The sequence below is a fragment of the Ambystoma mexicanum genome, chromosome 8 (genome assembly GCF_040938575.1).
Source record: "Ambystoma mexicanum isolate Mex_15411 chromosome 8, UKY_AmexF1_1, whole genome shotgun sequence".
NCBI lineage: Eukaryota > Metazoa > Chordata > Amphibia > Caudata > Ambystomatidae > Ambystoma > Ambystoma mexicanum.
Window position 1 is genome coordinate 661625125 of NC_090929.1, and position 22057 is coordinate 661647181.

General features: G+C 46.1%; 1 protein-coding gene across 1 annotated transcript in view; it reads left to right on the forward strand.

Annotated features, from left to right (window-relative positions):
• Window positions 1–22057, forward strand: part of DNAJC11 (DnaJ heat shock protein family (Hsp40) member C11) — a 1722882-nt gene that overhangs the window by 1550642 nt on the left and 150183 nt on the right. Inside the window, exon 12 of the mRNA XM_069610417.1 lies at window positions 19078–19147. Coding sequence (XP_069466518.1) covers window positions 19078–19147 — 70 coding nt within the window. The remainder of the gene's footprint in view (window positions 1–19077; window positions 19148–22057) is intronic.

The window sequence follows — 22057 nt, forward strand, 5'->3', positions numbered from 1 at the left end:
TAGACATTTCACAAGACTAGCTTTAGTTGAGACATCTCTAAGGGGAAAAGTGCATCATCAACTAGTCACTCACTGACTGCAAATGTTAATTCAATTAGGATCTGTTACAACATTTTTGCCTATTTACCAGTCTCTCCAAATAGCCTCACTGCAAGCACAATGGCTGTTTTTCATGTGGCACTAGAGAAAATAGGCAGTTTTTAGATCATGTAGCCCATAGGTGGCTAGTAATGGTTTGAGCCAGCATACTTAATTTCAAGGTGTCCTATATTGCATGTACACCTCACTTTGGACCACCCACTTTCTTCCATATTCCTCTTAGGGTGAAAACTGGGAGGATATGCAGGCAAAAACTGAAATGCCAGGGCACTCTATTGGATGGCATGCATGTTACCCAAGTACTGTTCACAGCGCAGGCGTAACTTTACACCAAGAATTCATACCGGATTCAGTTTTCAAGAGATTGTCAAGCACCAAACCCCCAAACAGGTTCTTGTAGATCTTATTGTTTTTTAACCAATGCCTTGTGTGATGAATCAGTGATGATTCCTCCCAGAAACCTGGTGTGGGACTCTTCTCATGTGGCCAGGGAAATGCAGACGCTTCCTGATCCCGACCCTGGGGTTGGTGTACTGCGGGAGGATCACATGGGGAGGGGACAGAATAGGAAGACTGGGGAAACACCCCTATTTAACTTTCCCTATAATCCTACACTAATGCCTGTTTGCCAAAGAACCGAAGTTAAAAGCATTAACTTTGTTGTTGGGGACTACAAGTCCCATGGCCCACAAGTACTGGGACGAGGAAGAGGGCTGAAGTAGTCAGGCAATTAAGCCTAACAGCCAACACCTGAAGGAACCTAGTAGGCATAAAAGGCCCACTCAGGTGCAGGCAATTAGAAGGAGCTGGAACTGTGACTGGAGTGCGTGCAGTAGTAGCAGAAAGGAGAAGGCACTAAGCTGGCAAACCAAGCAGAAGTGGGAAAACCAGAGGGATGCCAGAATGTGGATGAAGCAGATTTCACCTGCTTGTTCTGAGAGGGTCCTGTTCCCCCAAACTCTGAAGTGCAGAGGCTCTGCAGCGAAAGACATGCAGAGAGGCTGTCTTTTCCCATGTGAGCCTGATTGCTGTGGTTGCTGGGTTGGAAACATGTCAGAGACCGAAGAGTGGGGCTCTAGGCGAGTCGCAGGTCTCAGGAGCGAGAGGGGCTCCTTGAGTGAGTGGGCGGACCAGAGACACATGATCAGAGGACAGGTGTGGGTTCCTGTGAAGCCAGAAGCAGTGGAAGTCGAGAAACCAGCAGAACAAGGATCACCGAAGCCGGTGAGTCAAACCTGGCATTCTGCTTCCTTGCACAAGCACTTCCGGTAACAGTATCCAGTCAAATCTTCACTGGCGTAGAAGCTGAAGCTGTTTGTTGCATTCGTTAACAAGCAAACAATGGAAAGTAGCACTCGCGTATGAATGGAAATGTTTCTTTACTCGTGGGAAAGCAAATGCTACTGAAAGACATCTTTAAGCCCTTAAACTTAAGAAGAAGTGGTTGCGTGTCTCTTACCAAGCAGAACGAGCGTTGGGGAACACCATTGTTCAACACTTAAAGCCTTTAAACTTTATGAAGAAGTGGTTTCATGCACTTAATTTTGTTTTCCAAGTAAAGAGCTAACTTTACCTCTTGATTCAAACAAACAAGCATTGTTCCTAAAAGAAGTCAAGTGTTTAACTGCAGTTGGAGAGAGCGCACACATTGCCCAAGCCAAGAGTATTCCTTTGTGATGGACAGCAGCCTTTTTCAAAGCCAAAAACTGGTCTAACAATTACCCTGACCCCAATAGAAGTTCAACCTTGTCCAATATACATGCATGCATGCATTACCTAAAGCCATGAGTGGCACCAAGGCTTATGGGTAATTATGTAGCTAACAGTGGCAAAGAGGTGAAAGGGAAGGGAAACTTTACTTCATATATAAAATACTGAAATTGTCCTGGTTATAGATAGACAAGAGAGGCAAAGAGACTGCCCCTTTTGAAGAGATATTCGGGGGAAGAGGGCCTTGCCTATTTAGAGGTGTTGCAGTGCCTTAAAGTAAATCATGTCCAAACCGGTCTTCAAAATACAAAGTACTGAAACTGTGGTGGTATATTTGTGTTGTCAGTAGATGCAAGAATGTAGTAGTCCCAATGAATTGGAATGCTATGGGGCCAAGGAAAATGTCCTCAATGAACTCTGTGATTGAAGTAAAGTTGTCAAAGTAGAAGCAACAGAATTGAGAAGTCATCCTGACAAATATACCTATTGTGAATTCGAACCTGAATAGACGACTCATTACTGTTAACCAAGACTTTTTGTTCCATTAATATCCTAGAAGTTGTATTTCTTTTTGAACTGTGTGAAATCATCTTGAATAACTGGAAGTGGTAAAAGGGCATCGTGGCTGAGGAAAACATTGATGCTATTCTGAGGAAGTTGAAAATCTTTTTTTCATCAGAAGAACTTGTGTTGTTGTTGGAACTTTGGTTGACAGATCTTTACCTTACAAGAACTGAACTGAGACTTTACTACCTGTGTGGATTTCCTTATATTCTTTTCATGAGTATTGAAGATGAGCATGTCTTGAATTCTGGAGAAGGGTGTGTGCACCCAGGCTTTTAAAAGATTACCAAGATACTGTAAACTTTATTGTTGAATTGCTGTATATTTTCTTTTGTATTTGATGTTTAGTGTGAGGTCCGGAACTCCTGTGTTAGTGTTCCCCCTTAGTTTTGTTAGAAAACCCACAGAAGAGAAGAGAAAGTGAGGCATTTTGATATCATTTCTATACCAATATAATGGCATATTATGAACAAATATCAAACAGTTGTTCGCCTCGCATTGCTGACCCCTCACACTTGTCTTCAGCAAAAATCGTCTCCAAGTTATTCCAAAAATGTAAAGATCCTAGACCATGCAGGACATACTGGAACCAAGGTAACATGGAGGTACCAGCCAACCCTAATAACCCAATTAATGGTTTGATTTACACAGGTAAATACACAAATTAAGATTCCTTGGTGCACTTAAAGGCTTTACAAGGCATAACATAAGCAGTGTCACTTAGCAATTTGCTATGTAATTCTGTAAGTTTGCTGAAAGAATTGACACTTGCGTAGCATAGCTGTGGATTCAAATTACCCTGTTGAATGAAAATGCAGCTCAACCTTTCTTGCCCTCAGGGCCCTCCCTACCTTCTTTTCTTTGTTCACTGCAAGTTTGAAGGGGATCATTGAGAGAGAGAGTGCAGCAGTAACCATCTCTTCAGTGGAAAAGGCCTGTGTGGGAGTGCTAGCCCAAAAAGTTATTTTCTTTTTCAAATAATTGCAGAACAGAAGTGAATCAAGATGATACTTTTATGAAGCCAACTATATTCTGTTTGGCAAATACCACTATGTCTTAGCTTTATTTTTTATGACAGTCCTGCAATTCCATTCCCAAAAGATTGAATTCCGTTCCTAAATTGTTACATAATGTTTAATTACAGTATTTCAACTGTAAAACATTCCACTGTGTTTAAGAAAGGTTTAGTAGGGGAAGATGCATCATATTGAGGAGTGAAAGCTTTTTTGAAAATGTACATGATCCACGGCTAAATGCTTTTTCTGAAAAACCTAGTTCTTTATGCTGGTTGCATAGATCTGTGCAACTGGTTCATAACCCATGAGCTGATGCCAAACTCCTTCATTTTCCACCTAGTTTGCCCAGTTCTCTGCTTGATGTGCCGTCTACTCTGCTTATCCTCTGCCCAGCCTTTACCTTATCTTTGGAAGTGTGGCCCCAGGCCGAGTATACACTGGAGTACCCGACCAGAGCCCATCAGCCAATCCCCCTGGTCCACTGCTACATCCTGGAAATATTGATTTCCAATAGCGGACATTTGTGCAATTTCTTTTTAAGGGAAGCATAAATTGTGCATAGCCTGTTTTCTTACAAAAAAATAAAAAAAACATTAAAAAAAAGAAATTACCAGCACACTAGATTACCTTGGAGTGCTAATAGCGATGAATGCAGCTTTTGTGGGCATGGAGGGCTGGAATGCTGCACTTGGGCCTAACTGGCTCAGGCTTAAGGGACGTTAACGGCCCTGCCCTACCCCGAAAGTGCTATTTAACGTTCTCTTGAAAACAGTTGATACCACTGTCAGGCAAGGGCCATCTTGTCCACCTGAAGTTGACAATTGCTCTCCATACTACAACAGCATACTACGTACTTAATTTCCATCTATGACTTTCCTTTAACATTGTGAACTTTTTGATTTAAGAAACTTCTGAACGTCTCTCCTTACGCAGCAAATGATGGGGCCAGCATTCAGAACAAAAAAAGTTTGTTTGATGAGAACACTGCTCTGTTCAATACTGACTACACCCAGCTGCACAGAGACTTGCACTGAAAACTGTTTTCAGAGTCGTTTTGCCATATCTGTCTGTGTCCATTTATGCAGCGAACCTTTCCATTCTACAGAATGTACAGAAATCTGGCTGGTGTCTTATGTCAGAGGCAAATAAAAATACTGTACTCTTGCTCATTTTATGTCTTGGATACAGATAACTTCTGTTGACCTTAAAAATATGAGTACAGGGGGGCGTGGCTTGGAGCCGACGCGGATAGCATGGCTCCCTGAAAGCATGTTTACGAACTGAATTTCCTCCGTTAAGATCCCAAAATAACACCATGTGGAGCTGAAGCGATCCGGCACCCAATGCTGAGCTTTGACCCGCTCAAAAAGGCTCCAACACCCAGATGCCGCTGAGCCGAAGCCGCGCTCGGCCAACAGTACCGAAACAAAAATGGCAGGCGCCATCATACGGAGCCCGGCAAGGAGCAGGAAGACAAAGAGGAGCAGAAGCAGCGTCACTAACCTGAACGCCTAGCGGCCTCGCTACTGGGGAGTGCGACGCTTGCAGAGTGAGCCCAGTGTGCCCAAAGACTGATGTGCCAGTGGAGAGCTGCAGCCCAGCGCCAACAGCCGACGCCGACCGAGGGGCTCGAGCGCGACGCCAGTATCGGAAGGGAGGCGCCAACGTTCGCCTATTGAAATGCAACAACTCGAGCTGTAGATAACACGGGGGCACCGCGACGGGCAACCAAGATAGCACCTGCACCGACCAGCACCGGGGCCCATCCAAGCAACAAGCAGAGACACCGGCGGGTGCCGACTCCTGATGGCGTACCGGACTGCTGCAACCCGAGAGCCAGCGCAGCAAAAAGAAGCAACGCACAAGCCGGCGGTAAGCTCCCTCCCTGCTGAATGTAAGGGGAAAATAATATACCGGAGGGGGGCTCTGGGCCGGACTTCTAAACATCCGAACAGCCATAGTCGGCAATTCGGTGGGCCCCAGCACCACAACAAGAGGCCCCTCGGGGCAGACCCTGCATAAGACCCAACAGGGGCACCACCAAGACCCGGCACTGTCCGGCCCACAGTCTTCAAAGGGGGAAGTCCCTTAGTGGACCCAGAGGCGAAGACAGCAACTTCTTCAAACGCCGCCTCACAGCAAAGGCCCCTCCAAATATGAACCGCACACAGCCAAGGCAAGATGAAACCACCTCCGATCGGAGCATGGACACGGGCTACGAGGAAGCACAGACTCAGGGGCCCCCGGAAAGCCACGGAACCAGACTGATCCAAGAACAACGACCACAGCCAAAATCCTGGTTGCTCGCTGAGGCGATCCACTCTCCTAAGGTACTACTGTGGCATAACTTTAGGCACCCTCCGGGGGGAGATCGAATTGGGAGAGGGTGCACGATGACCCAGGGTGACACCGCAGATACACAGACCCAATAATCCCTTACACTGAGCTTAACGCAATGCACACGGTCCCGCTCTGTCGGGCCTCGCACTCTCTGGTCGTCCTGTTGATGGCGTTCGGGACCCGTTGGCCCCTATTAGCTCGACGATGAGGTCCAGCTAGCCTACCCCATTGGATGAGGCTGGTCTTGGTCCAAGGAGTTGAGGGGAGGAGGGTGGGAAAGGGTTGGGGGGGCATGGGGGGAAAGTTGGAGTATGTTGGCCCCTAGGAAGGAAATATGCATTACAACTCAGACAAACACAGACATAACACATACACATTCGCCAAGGGGGGCCCGCCAAACATCGATCCGATGGCCCGGAATAAAGGAGCCCATAGTGGCACTATCGCATGAACCTAACAGGGCTGGTCGAGGATAGAAACGTCTGCATTCTTACATAGAACGTGGGCGTCCTCAACTCTCTGAGGAAATGCAAATTGGTAGAGAACAGGCTCAACAACCTAGAGGGCGATATCGTAATCCTCCAAGAGACCCATCTGTTGGCCGCTGACGAGCACCGCCTGAGGCTTAGGCGATTCAAACAGGCCTACTTTGCCTCCTCGGGGGGGGAAAAGAAGGGGGGCCAGTAGCAATCCTACTGAGCAACAATTTCCCAATCCGAGATCCCACAGTGAAAAGAGAACCAGAAGGCAGGTACCTCTTGGTAAAGGGATATATCTCAGAACAACGAATCACCATAGCGGGGATTTACTGTCCCAACAAGGACCAAGACAAATTCCTACAGAACCTAATCCCAACACTGGTAACATTCACCACAGGGCATCTTCTTATGGGAGGGGACTTTAACATGGTTCCAGACTCCCTAGTAGACAAAACCCTCCCACCATCCAATCTGGATGACACCCGAGCCCTAACCTTCGCCAGGCTAATGCGAGAAACTGAAACAATAGATGCATGGAGGCTCGCGAACAGTGGGGCCAGGGACTACACCATCTACTCTAATGCCCATGAAGGTCATTCTCGGATTGACCTATTACTAATCACGGGGGCCCTTTTCCCAATGTACAAATCCACACCCGGATGATCTCAGACCATGCCCTGGTCTCGGCAGACCTGGCAATAAGTGGGTTAAGTACCTGCGAGGTACTGGATGCTAAACGACTCCATGTTCCTAGATGAAGTAATTAAAACAAAGGTGAGGGACTCGCTGACTAACTACTTCAAGGAAAACACAACCCCTGATACACCCATTGGAATAATATGGGAAGCTATGAAACCCATGATCAGGGGAACACTAATCAGTGCAGCAGCGGAACACTACCGGATCGCTAAGATCCAAGCATCCGCCCTTGGGCTAAAAGTCTCAGAGATGGAGAAGACACTAAAAACTCACCATACTAGGAAGCTAGAGAGAGAGCGCTGAGGAAAGCGAGAGTCGATCTGGAAATCCATTGGGTGGAACGATCGGCTAAAGCCCTCACATATACAAAGCAGTTTTATTATAGCAAAAGTAACAAGGCAAATTGCATACTCGCCCATAAGCTGCAGCGGATACACAAAAGGAACAATATAGTCTGCATCACCGGGGAAGATGACGTAACCCGATACACAGTCATGGGAAAAATTAATGCCCTCCTAGCCTGTCACAAAACAATTATGACCGACCTACCTACCCAAACCGGGGACCAGCGCCAGAGCAAGCAATACCTACAACCAATTGTAGCACCCAACATGAAACTCCATCTTGAATCCGTTGAAACCCCATCAACGGTAGAGGAAGTCGGGGAGGCTATCAAGTCCCTGAAGACCACCGCCCCAGGCCCTGATGGGTTAACGGCGAAATTTTGCAAATAATATGCGCAGACACTAGCTCCACCGCACATTCGGGTATTTAACTCATTCCTAGAATCCGGGAAGGTCACTAAGTCAATGGGGGAATCACTCACCATATTAGATCACAAACCGGGGAAAGACCCACAGCAGGTAACCTCTTACAGACCTATAATGCTCATGAACTTAGACAGGAAGATCTACTCCAAAGTCCTGGTCGCCAGAATGGGGAGGGTGCTCCCAGACCTGATAGGGACCAAACTGGGTTCATTCCCAGGAGGGATACGTTCGATAATATCAGAAGAACGCTACATCTTATTGAGAGCACCACACGGCAGAAGGAAGAACTCCTGGTCATATCTCTAGATGCACACAAAGCGTTCGACCTTGAAGGCTGGGACTACATTAAGAGCACACTGGAACACATGGATAATGGCGAACTACCAATCTCCAACAACCCAGCTGCGGGTGAATAGGAATAGATCGGAAAGCATAGCCATCACCCGGGGAACACGCCAGGGTTGCCCACTCTCACCCATGGTGTTCGCACTATCTATGGAGGCCTTTGCAGGAAGGATTAGGCAAAACCTGGGCATAAAAGGAATCTCAGTGGGTGGCAGGGAATATAAAGTGTCTTTATACGCCGACAACGTTCTCCTAACAATAACACACCCAAGGACCTCCCTAGACCCCCTACGAGAAGAGCTAGAAGCGTTTGGAAGAGCGTCAGGAGTCAGGGTGAGCTACGACAAATCAGCTGCACTAGCAATCAGCATCACATAGAAGCAGAAGGAGAAACTCACCCCAAATTCCCTATCCCCTGAGCCGAAGGAGCAATCCAATACCTGGGGGACTGCATTAACAAAAGCCATGCCCAAAAAAACCAAAGCAACTTCCCACAACTATTTAGAGAACTGAGAAGGGATGTACGCCACTGGAACAAACAGGAGATCTCATGGCTGGCAGCAATAAAAATGAACCTGATCTGCAGACTAACCTACTATTGCCTGACACTGCCAGTACACATTCCAGAGAGCGAGCTAAACGGCCTACAGCGATGCATACTAAAATGTATCTGGGGGGGTCGAGGGCACGAATAGCGAAGCGAATCATGACTCGAGGCCGCACCGCGGGAGGTCTGGGAGCACCAGAAGTATCCAGGTACAGACGTGTGACCCAACTAGCCCATGCATTCACATGGACACAAGCATCAGACCCACCATACTGGAAACAGATATAAGAAGCATGGTGCAAATCTCCCCTAATCGACCTCCCACACATGCGGGTGCCAAAAAAACAGCCAAACAAAGGACCCCTAAAAGCAACACACAACACAGTGACAAAATGGAAAACAGCAGCTCGAAAATGGGGATGCACAGGAACTCTGGGCCCCCTGACACCATTATGGGGCAACCAGGACATTTCACCAGGCCTTCAGCCTCTGAGCTTTGCCGCATGGCAAGAAGGGGGCCTGAGCCTCTGAACAATCTCAGACTTTTTAGAGGGAGGCAACCCACTTACGTACGAAGAGTGCAAGACCAAATTCAAAATCTCAGAAGGGGAACGGTTCAGATACTCCGAGATACGGCACTAGCTATCCCAAAGAGCAGTCGAGGAAAAGGGCTCCAGTGTCCTAACGGCACTAGAGCTGACACTTACATCGGCCCCACCCAGAGGGAGGGTCTCCACACTATATCGGCTCCTGAATAAACCTGACCCCATAATCAAAGAGAGAGATATGATCAACTGGGAGAAAGTCCTGAGGCAACCAATGGACTAGGACACCTGGAACAAGATCTGGGCGAGAACCCACAAAAGCACCCAATGCATCACCAATAGAGAGTGCGGATATAAGATCTGTTACAATTACTACATCACCCCTGCGCATCTGCACAAAGCCAACCCAAACATTCCACCGGGCTGCTGTAGGGGCCGCAAAGCTGAAAGAACCCTGTTCCACCTACAATGGACATGCCCGCAAGCAGCAAACTATTGGAGAGAAGTACTAGACCACATAAAAGCAATCGCAGGCCTTGCAATCCCCTGGGATCCAGGGATTGTCTTGCTGGGGGACACAGGGGATGGGGAATTCCCCCTGACGGGCCACATAGCTCGTTTATGTACACACCTTCGAACAGCAGCAAAAATCACACTAGCACAGCTCTGGAAGTATCCTATGGGCCCATCAATCCTGCTATGGTGGGCAAAATACTGGGACACAGTCGTGGCTGAGAAGATCCCAGCTCTACGAGGAGGGAATCTGAACCAATTCCAGAACACTTGGGCCCCGTTTATGGACTTTGCAGCACAGTTCCCAACCCTCTCTCGTAGACCCCCACTCGCCCGCTGGTTGGAATAATTTGAGACTACGAGACACCACAGCAGCAGCGCTACCATCCCCTCTCCTCTCACCCCGGACTGAGTCGCCCAACCCAGAGTTAACCTCTTCCCACTAGTAAACCATCAAGCCACTAAACCAATAGGTGATATAATGTATTCTGGTATATACGCAATGTCTGATATACTGTCATAAATTAAAAAGGCAACAAAATGTTGAAAAAAATATATATGATTTCAAAATTGCTAATCAAAGTTATTTATGCCTTGTTGTACACTCGTGTAGCTGAAAGAAGGGTATCGGGTAATATTGTCCCCATAAGTAATGTCGCCATGCATATAGTCGCGGGAAACTGCATAGGCGACATTATTTATGGGGATAATATATGGGCTATATGGGAGTGAAAATGTGGAGGTTGCGGGATGTCCTCGCAGGTTCCATATGATAATGTTGGCGCAAAAATAATTGCGCCATTCTTGCATGTTGACATTTTTGCGGGGGCAATAACGGATGCAACCGAAAGAAGGCCATTGTTTTCGGAGGAGCTAATTCAGCTGTTTTCATTATTTGAAAACAACCCTTTTGGCTTGTTGGTTTGTACTCGAAGATGTTTTGTATTTTATTTTATTTTCATTAGCTATTGGCCATCACTTTTGACATTCTGCATGTAGATGAATTCTTCTACTTTGGTTTAATCTCTTCTACTTTGGTTTAAACTTAACTGGTTTGCCAGGTACAATTTTGCCCAGTTAACATCAATGGGAGACGCAATAGAAAAATGAGTGTGGATGCAAAAATACTCATTAAGCCGGTCACACTATACGTTTTTTGCTTATAGCTGAAAGTTGGAGAATCCTACATGGCTGTAATATTCCATCCTATGTAGTATGGGCTTACGTATTAGTATTAGTACAAGTTTACAGCATCTGCAAGTTTACAACATACAGTTTCTTTCTGCACAGAATTCATTTAATCAGGTTTGTTCCATGCCCCTTGCATGACGGTGGCAGGCGCGCCCTGAACACATGAGTATTTCTGTCGCACCGATCATAGCAATCGCTGGTGCCTCTTCTCAGTCCTAGCCACCTAATAGGGGATAAACGTGCACGGTTATTCATGGGGTGGAGGTTTTCCTAGATTGTATGATTCAGCATCAGGCCATACTGAGGCCTCATATGAGGATGTGTCACTCGTCCCCTTCTCCCTTTGACTCTTCATGTTAGTTTTAGCTGATATTTGCTGACGTATTTAATACCAGAGTCCACACATGTTGCGTCCAATACTGCTACAGATCCAGGTCCCGCTCTGACACCCGACTAGCCCCTTTGTCTGTCGAGCCATGAGTTGTTGGAGTGGCAGGCAGCTGGCTTAATTGTGTGCTGATCTTTTCGGGTGGTAATTCCTGTAGGCCAATACCTATCTTCCTGCTGTTGCCTGGGCTTGGTAAAGATACTGGACCCGCTGCCCAATTCTTTTTTTTGTTTCATCCTCTGGTTATGTCAGGACGCTGGATCACAGTGTACAGTTCGTTGAAGACAGTTCTTCCTGCGCACCAAGGCCTCAGGCCTGTCCCCCTTGTGCAGTCTGAGCTTGGCAAAGGCTTGGGATCTGTCGCCTGTTCCTTGCTAAGCCTTAATGTGCCACAGTACTGGTCTTTTCCATGAATGAAAGGCTATCCACACTGGCCTGCTCAGATGAGACCTGATCTAGGAGCTGGAGGCCGAGGGGTGGCAAGCATAGGTAGTGGAAGGGAGACTGTACAACAAGAAGGAGAGCATTTCTCAAAGTGTGGAATTTGCCCCTTAGTCAGGGTTGCCCCTCGCCTGGCCAGAATTTCACAAGGACACAGCTGCAGAGCATGTTTCAGTGTTTCAAAAGATGGTCTCCACTCAGTTTGAGGAACTTTAGGTACATATGTTCAGCTTGTTTTCCCTGATACCCCCTGCTTAAGCCTATACAACTCCTTCAGTGGAGACCCGTCACACTTGATTCTTGGAATTGATACACAGTCTGAAAAGATGTTTCCTAGTGCTCTGCTCTCATGCTTTATCATTGATGGCTTGCACTTTGGTATGTCCAGACTCCCCATGCTGTGTCAAAGCTGGTGAAACTGTGTCAGCTGGCACTGCCTTTAAAGACTCCTTCAAGTTATTGTAGTAGACAGTGCAAAGCAGGTTTCCAGGTATCGGACTTTAAGAGATGTTCAAGCCATGTATGGCCCAAATTCCAAGAACCTATCCTTTCCAATTCCTTATGCGGAACAGGACACTAGTGACAAGTCGGAGGAAAAGTATCTCTTACCTCACACCCAAACAGACCCTGCGGTCCTTCCTTTATCTGCAGAATGCTAGTAGGCAATGTCTTGTTTGAGTTGTCTTTTTCCCTGCCCATAACCTCCCCATCCCATGTTTTTATAACTTCGGCCACAGTGGTACGCAGGGCTGCTGCATTGCATAATATTCAGTTGCATAGTAGCGTGGCCAAGACAAAAGACTGCAACAAAGGATGCTGTCCTTTTAATGAAGCACTGTCTGTGACTGAGGTCTTTTTGGCGATTTGTTAGACGCCATCACCAGACCCAGGTTTTAGGAAGACTGTCAGAAAAACAGATCAGCGCCTAATGACCCACTGTTGTCAAGGAGACATCCCACGCCAGAGATCCTGTAGTGCAAGTGTCATTGGCCAAATCACATCTCAACAGCTTTCCATCCATCCCACCAGATAGACAGTTGAATGGGTTTGCTAATAACACCAGCAAATACCCATTAATAACATTCTTGTTCTGGCAAACTGACATTCAGCGCTTCCCACAAACATTCATAGATATGCACACAGACACACTGAAACACACCCACAACCCCATTCACACACCCCAAGTCTCTCGCATGTGACCAAGGTTTTCAGACTGAAAAGCAGCAGGGGATGAATGGGGTTCTTCATTCCCGCTGTTGACCCACTACCCCCGTGGCATTCAGGGCGTTTTATTGAAATGAGCCAATTTGCGATCAGACAACACTTCTCAGAGTAGTTTTGTATATTGCATATTAATGTACTCAGTATGTCTGTGCGATTTCGACCTTCCATTTGTGCGACATTTTCTCTAGTTGGAAAATAGCTTTTCTAAAAGTTATTACAGGGTAAAGAGACCCCAAATTAATGAACTTAAGTTGCCAAGTGAGTAAGACTAAAGGAGCTTTGGACAGCACAAAAGAGCAAACTGAATTCCCCCCAAGAGATTTTCAAGCTGAATAATGTAGTCTAGTTTTGGATGTGCACAGCAGTTAATACTGGTCGTTAACCTGTTTCAACACTCACAATTTTGGCACGTAATGTGACTGTAGGACTAACCGCTTAAAGAATTTGTCCCACATCACCCAATTTTGGTCTGAGGTTACATGTCAACAATGTCTTCCTCGATATTGTCTTACCCTATTGTATTGTATGCCCTAAAACTTTCATTAGCCCCTTAACTGCCGTGGGTCTCCCCCCTAGCCACCTCCCTAGTGCCAAGGCCACCTTTTTTGGTATGTCGCCATTCAATACCTTGCAACATTTTTGTTACATGAGCTATCTCGGCTAAATTTGGCCCCTTTTTTGTCCCACATGTAGGCGGTCGTAACGCCACGAAGGAATCCTAGTTTGCCGTAGGGGGTGAGAGACCATAACCAAAAAGCGAGAACATATCGGGGGTTTTCAGAAAATGCAAATAAAATGATGTCCAAAGAAGCCTGTGGTTTTTTCCTTGTAATTGCTAGGAACAAATGGTTTCCTGTGCTAAGTTCCCAATTTACTAGGCTTTCAAGAACAGGTTGAGTGGAAACCAAAAAAACATATTTTGATATGGTTACCAGCCGTTTTGTGAGAAGTAGGCCTTTTTTTCCCAATCGAACATGCATGGACGGAATGGAAGAGAAGGATAGGAAAGCTTAATGGGAAGACAAAAAGGCATACATTTCTGACAAGTATACAAAATTCCAAGTTTAGGGAGGGGTGATTTGCGCAGGTCAGGAAACAGCTATGTAGGGAAAAATTCCATAGTTTAGGGAAAAATCAGGAAAATGACAGAAATAAAAGGTATGTGGTGGACATGGTTGGCCCGGCTAAGGCAATGGCTTCTGTGAATTTTTAGAAAAACAATGCTCTACTACATTCCCCCAACTCTTCGAGCAAATGTGTCGAAACGTCATGAAAACCACGCAAACACAACAAATGTCATACCTTCACGCCTTCCCACAGGTGTCCCATCAAAAACGGTACCTCATGTGTGGGTGCACCTGCCTGGGCGCAGAGGGAAAGGGATAAACCACTGGTAACCCCAAGTCTTTTGGCAGAGCAGATTTTGAGAAATGTTGCTCTTGTGGACAACCTACACATTTGGGCCTAGGGTGTTGAAGCCACCAAGGAAAACAGGGAACCCCATGCATTTTCGAAAAGAGGACACCCGTGGGAATCCAAAGAGGTGTGGCTTATCTCTTATTTTCAGACCGTTCACTCTGGCCACCCACCGAAACACGCCACCAACACCACATGTCCTACCCTGCCGTGTTCCCACAGGTATCCCGACGAAAACGGTACGTCACATGTGTGGGTGCACCTACCTGGGTGCAAAGGGAAAAGACTAAACCACTGGTAACCCCTTAAGGGTTTGGGGAGACAACCTACAGATTTGAGCCTAGGGTGTCGAAGCCACCAAGGAAACCAGGGAATCCCATGCACTTACGAAAAGAAGACGCCCGTGGGCACCCCCTTTCCACTAAAAAGATCCATGATGATTTAGTGCCCCCCCACACCCACCCAAAACAAGTTATCATTTTCGTTTATTTTTGTTTTGCCCCTTTCCTAGGGGCAGATGGGCACATTAGTGTGCCCATTTGCCCCCAGGGTGGGGGAAAACATACCGTCCCAGGCTTGGGGGGGGCTGTGGCAAGATATCTGGTGGCCCTCTCCCCCCACCCCAAATGGATGGGTGGGCATTTCATGTAGCCCTCCCTGGGGGCAGATAGGGGCAGAAATCTGCCCCAGGGAGGGCTACATGAGGTGCCCCCCCTCCACTTAAAGTGGGGGAAGAGGGCCACCAGCCTTTCATGATAGAAAAAAGCCTGGTGGTCTAACGGCATGCCCCCCCTCCCCCCCCCCACCTGAAACCATTTTTTGTTTGTTGTTTTGTTTGGAACCCCTTCCCTAAGGGCAGATGGGCACCCATCTGCCCCCAGGGGGCCCCAAACTTGCATCCACATGCTTGGGGGGCGGGGGGCCTGCACCAACATTTCTGGTGGCCCCCTCTCCCCACCCCCAAATGGATGGGAGGCATCTCATGTAGCTCTCCCTGGGGGCAGATAGGGGCAGAAATCTGCCCCAGGGAGGGATACATGTGGTGCCCCCCATCCACTTAGGTTGGGGGCGAGAGCGCCACCCCAATTTCATTTACAAAAGAAATCCTGGTGGCTAGTGACCCCCACCCAAAACTCAGTTTATTTTTTTTTGGTTTGCCCCCTTCCCTGGGGGCAGATGATCACCCATCTGCCCCCAGGGTATTGGCCCCATGCTTTGGGGAATAGGGGGAAGAGTGCAGCTTACAAAGTAAGCAGCCACTCCGCCCCCCACTTCAGAAACAGATCCCTGGTGGTCTAGTGGGCATTGCTGGGCACGATCCAAAAAGGTCTCCCCTTTCCAACGACTCTTCCCTCGATCTGAACTGCACAATAGTGCTGCAGAGCGAGGTGGAGACTCACCTTTCATTTTCACTGCGGACGTCGAAAATGGCTGCCGCAGTGAAAATTACTTTCAGTTGCATTACGCACGCCGACCTGAAACTGAAAGAAATCCAACCCCCGGGCCGTGAGGAGGAACCTTCTTCTCACATAGCCCGGCGGTTGATTTTAGTTTAGCTTTGCAGGGATCGTACAAAACGGAATGCCAAAAAGGACAAGCTATCTCGTCCTTGGCACTACAAGTGCATTTAAAAGGTTAATGTATCTCTCAGACACACAACCTTTTTCATTCATCTAACTTCATACTTTTTAATTCAAGCATACTCACTCTAATTGATTATTCCTTACATTCATATTCATTCATCCACCCCTTCTGCAACTTTTCTCCGCTCTGTCAGTTTACCCCCTCAACATGTCCTCCACCCACATAAGTGTTTGTATGCTTGAAACCAGGAAATATTAGCACCTTACAACAGCCAAAACCATCTGCGTTGTCACCACTTGTTTGCTTTGGATCTCAGGCACCCTGGATCAGTTGCATGCTCGTCCTTTTCCTCCCTTAACATATATATCCTTGAAGATAGACTTTTGTGCCAGACTTTGCAGAGCCCAGCAGTCAAATACAACCTTTGTCGGAAAACATTACATGTTAAAATGCTCACACTAAATGCAACACCATTAAAGTGTGTCTTACACAGTATGGTTGCATTGAATGCTTCAAATCTACCCCTATATTTCATCATGCCTCAAAAAGGCACCATATTTGACTTGATCTTGGGGTTTTGTTTTGCAGTCCTAGAATCCCAACCAGGGCAGGTTGATGGTGACCCAAAGGCTCTGAATGTCTATGTGCAGAAAGATGACCGTAAAACTCAGCTAATTAATTCAGATCATGTCTTTGGGCGGCTGGTGTCATTATTAGCACAGTAGCTGTTAGGAAAGATTCCCATTTATGGTAAGTTTTCCCTCCAGTTGTGTACCCCCACATTTTTTGTTGCTGTTTAAACACCATAGTCTGACTTTGCCTGTGGAGCACAGCCTTCAGCTGTACTCCCCTGGGCTTTTCGCTCACTTTGTAATGGGGAAACTGACACGCCTTTAAAGACAGTAAGTACTGGGAGACTTTGTTTCCCTTAATCATTTACAAATGTTGCATCTTTTCTGCAACATGTTACAGTACAGTGCGCTTGGGTTCTCCTGTCATTTCCAAGGCCCTAGACAAGGGATTTTTTAGGAGAAGTGCAGATCTGCCTTGGACAGGGCTGGTGGCAGCTTATCTTTTCATGCATTTTTAATCCTTTCTTGGCATGCAAACTGCGTTTGCCGCGGTTGGCACAGAAAGGTGGCCTGGCTCCAAAAGGGCCAAGCCACAAGGTTCCTTGTCTGTCCTTTGGCCATCTTGCCCCTTATTTGGGCATGCATTTTCCTGCGAAGCGCCAAGCTTTTGCGTGCTTTTGCATGCCTTGTGTGTGTGTGTGTGCGCTTCCAGGATTGGGGCTGGACTGCCTGGTTCAAATGCACAACCCGAGTGCCAGAGAGTCTGGTGTGTTGTGAATGACTGGGACCACCGTGGTCCGTGATTGGTCCACGTCTGGTATGCCTGTATGTAAGCAGATCTCCCATTGCATCCTCTTTGTTTTCGGCGCAAAGGAGATTCTGGATAAGGCTCCAAACACCCACACAAGGTCAATCTCTGGAGTTCTCACCGAACGAATGATAGGATCTAAGTATCCTGAATCCAAGAAGCCGAGTCGAGGAACCGCTGGTGACCCGCTGGAAGGTTAGGCAACCTTAGCCCTCTGTCGTCCCACTGGACCCCTCTGCATCTGATCAAACTAGAAGGTCTGCAAAGATGCTTTGGCCCATTAGAATAGTGGAACCAGCTATTCTCGGCACCTTCATCAAACCCTGCAAGTAAGCCTTCTCGGAAGTGTCCCTGGGCCAACCAGTGGGCTGACCAGCTTGCGCAGGACCTTTGCTCTGACACTGCTGCTGTTTGGAGGAGACCCTTAAAACTTGGGACATCGCAAGCTCTATGTTCACATCACTCACACCAAATTTCATACTCTTGGCATTCCCAGATCTGAAGTCAGGAGAGAGCGCCCGAACCAAAGTACACACGGTTACTGTGTCGCCCAGCTGTGATGATGAACTTAGCGGGTGCCTTGCTACTGTGCCCTGAAGCCTGCTACAGTGAAACTGGCCTGATCCATCCACCAGGAGCTGAGAAATCACCACTGTCACATTTGGAAATAAACGCTTTAACTTCGCAGCTGAAAGTCGCAAAGCCGCCCAAATGGCGCATTTCAACCTGCAACCGAAGTGGACTCGACTACCAAAGTTTGGTCCGTAGAGCGCCGGTGGTTGATGAGTACTTACAACCCTTACCTGTGGCCCCTAGCGCATCCACCCATTTTTACACACAAGTGTCCCCCGAGGGCCACTCTCCTTTCCACAGATAGCCTGAGCTATCAAACTATTCCGAATTCCTGGAACCTGTTCTGCCCTCTTAGGGAGACCCTCCACGAATAGTGGGAACCTATTCTGCATCACCTCACCCACCTTCCTGAGCTGCTACAGAGCCTACAAGAGACCCCGGTTTCGCCCTTCTGCGCTGTCGCATGCACCAGCACCTGAAAGTACATTTGAGCACTAGGCTCCTCTCAACATAGGGACTGGACTGCCTTTCAGTTAGGTATTGAACTTTGCAGAACTGTCTAAAGATAATTCACACTGCCTGTTTCCTTCCCTTGCAGGTTGTGGACTAATTCTGTGCGTTTAAGGCTTTTGGCCACTTGGTCTTGCATATATGTATTTTAGTAGAGTCGTATTGGTTTAAAAGTATTACTGTTCATTGAAACTGAAAGGCCTTGAATAAATGTATTTATATTTTTAATATATATACACCTGACTGGGAGTGATTTGTAAGTGCCCTATGCTCTGTGTGCTCATTGAGGTCTTTCAGTCACCCTCACCCCTCCTGAGACCTAGTCTTGACCGCTGCCAATGGTACCTTGATTGGTCTGGCTTGTCCAGAAGGTTACCCTGTTCCAGGAAACTAGGCTTACTTTCTGTACCCCTGCCCTCCAGGTCAGAGTTCAGAAATCCATTTTAGCCGTAGCCATTGAAATTGGCAGCACTAAACCCTGCAAATTATCAAAGGTAATGTTTGCAAGAAACTCTCTGTATCTGTGCCTGCCAGATGGGGGCCATCACAGGAAGGCAGCAGAGCCACCTATCGATATTGAGGTGGAATGCCAGTTTTCCATGGCGCTCCCTTTACTGCCCTTTTTCGTTCAAGCAGTTCCAGAGTTGTAATATGTAGAAGAACTAAGGTAACAGAAATTATAAATATGTTTGCCAAAAGCAGTACAACTCACTCGGCTGCTCATGTCTGACTTCCTTCCCAAGGGACTTAGAAAAACAGAGGGAGTCTTCTGCAACAGATATTTTACAGAAAAAACAAGAAGCTGAAGCAGCCGTGAGTACTGAAAATGATTATTTTCATTTCATTAATTTCTGATGTTCCACAGTGAGCTCCTTTAGGAAAGCAGTCATTTTTATTATAGTTGCCACCTTTTCTATCTCTATAAGGTACGTGTACAACATTTCTTTCTTTTTTTTTAATTTTAATAATTTGTATTGAAGATGTCATGAATACATTAGCACATAACTGAATAAATACAATGATGGAAAGAAAAGGATATTCTAGAATTAATTTAAAAAAAAATGAAGTACAGTAAAATGCTAGAAAACGTGTTAATCTAAAAAAATACTATTAGTGAGATCAAGCGAAAAAGGAGGTTGTCCACTAGATAAGTAAGCACTTACAGGGACTAACAAGACTAACCAGACTAACACGGATACAAATAGGGGAAGATTAAGGAAGGGGAAGGGCTATTCTCAGCAGAAAATGAACATTTCACATTAGAAAGGTCAATTTCCAATAACATTTTGATAGTGTCTTGGATGATGGAGCATGCATTATTTTCGATTCTGTGGAAAGAACAAATAGAAATTATCGTATCATATTCTGATAATTTTTCCAGTTTGAGGCAATGAGATGAAAGCCAATATAAATGAAGAAATTATATAATTCTGGTGAAGGAATAGATGACATATAAGGATTCACTAACACACCAATCATAACTTTGCATAAAGATAAGGGTTCCTGAAAAGAAAACATATTTTGTTAGCATTCCCATAGTTGCCTCCAAAAGCCCAAAACAAATGTGACATTAGTGAATAAAGACAGCAGCAGGAGATTGACAAGACCGACATACATTATGGTTGAGTTGGATATTTTGGCAACTGTAAGGGGGGGTCAAATATGCTTTTTACAGTATAAAATGATGTGTTTGTGTACGGTTTGCTGCAACTGACGTGGAAAAACATTGTTCCCATTTCTTTTTCTTTATTTTCTTACAATTTAAGATTTATTGAGTCATTCACAACAGTTTCATCATTAAAGTTTTGATGCTTCTACTGTCCAATATTTCAGCAAACCTTCAACATTCCAATACCAAGTTGTGCACAAATCTCATTTCTGAGTAGCCTTATACTGCGTTGCAAAAGACTGTTTTCTTCTATCCAAACCAATTAGCAGTCATCAACTATCTCCGATCTCTTATCCGACCATGGTTTCAAATAATGAAAAAGAAAAGGAAGCAGGGAAAGCAAGAAAAATAATAATACCTAACACAGAACAATACTGTGTAATCAAAACAATACATTCTGTGTGGACATTACATGCTCGGATTGCCCATTTATCGGAGAGGAATAGTTCATTTTTCTAGTCCCTGGTGAAGGTCAAACCCATAAGGTCATTCACTACAGTAGAGAAAAGGAGGACATCTCCTGTGGTTTATGATGGACACCAGGGTTGTCAAAGGTATTCACAAATGCAATTAGTGGGGCCCAGTCTGCCAGAAATGTTGCCATTGTTCCAAGTGTATTTTGTGAATTGCAGTGTTATGCTATAATTAAACACGCTGCTACCAGAAAGAAGGTAACCAACCTGGAGTTCCTAGCAGCAAGGTTATAGTGCCCCTGATTATCTTCATTCCCTAACAGTAAAACCAATGGGTCCATTTCCAGTTTGAAACCACAAATACTTTGAATCTGTGCAATTACCTCCCGCCAAAATATTTGCACTTGGGAACATTTCCACCACATGTGGAAGCAAGAGCCCAGGGACGCGTTACATCTCCAACAATTAGGGGGGAGTGTTGGGGTAAATTTGTGTATGCGTTCAGGAGTAAGATACCATCGGAATATTAGGTTAAAGCCGTTTTCTCTAAGATGGACAGCTGGACATATGTCCATATGTTGAACCATGTAATATCATCCAATGGCCTACCAATAGCCGTCTCCCAGCTTGTCATATACGTTTGTGGAGGTTTCAATCTAACTTTATTGAGTACCTTGTCTAAAGTTGCTAACTTGGCTTTGGGGGGGGGATCCCCACAAAACAAGTCCTCAAATATGGTTGTCTCATGTTTCCCCGATGCTGCTACCTTTGGTTGGAACGCCCAGTGACACAGCTGTAAATATTCAAATCTATCTCCTTCACCCACCCCATAGGCTTGTCTGCAGTCCTCAAATGTGAGAGTGTTATTTTCTTTTAATAGCTGGCTTAACACTTGCAAGCCTCCTTCTCTCCAGTGTACAAACCTACCCTTATGCAACCCGGGGGGAATTCTCCATTGCCCCTTAGCCCTGTCCTGGGTGAGGGATATGTACTCATTTTATATTTACGCGCTGCTATGTCCCAGTATTCTAACATGGCCCTGGATGTCAGAAGTCCCTGCGCTCCGAGCCCACGAAATTTAGGAGACGGAACATACCTCATGTAGCAACGCCCCTATAGCTGCCTGCTCAGTATTCACCCAGTGTTTAATCACTTGGCTTCTAGCCCCCTCGTAACTCTCCAGGACTGGCGCCAACTGAGCTGCATACAGATAACTCTCCATATCCGGTACTGTAAAGCCCCCTGCTATTTTAGACGCCATTAATGCATGTCTGGCCACCCTTGGCCTCTTTTGGGATTATATTAAGTTAAATAACTTTTCTGCAATTGCAGATCTTTTAGGGGGATTTTTTGTATCCAAGTCGGTAACGCCTGGAAGTTATACAACGGAGCAATAACATCCTCTTGACTGCTATTTTCCCACACCAGGATATTTCTGATCCCCTCGATCTTATTAGGTTCTGCTTGATTTTACTGAGTAATGGGATGATATTAGCCTTATCAAGGTCCCAGTATTTTACCGTCAGATTCACGCCCAGATACTTCAGAGTATGTGGGCGTCCCGTCTCCATTCTGATCGCTTTGCCACACAGTAAAATTAAAACAAAAAATGGAAAAAACGATAAAACCCAAAACTAAAGC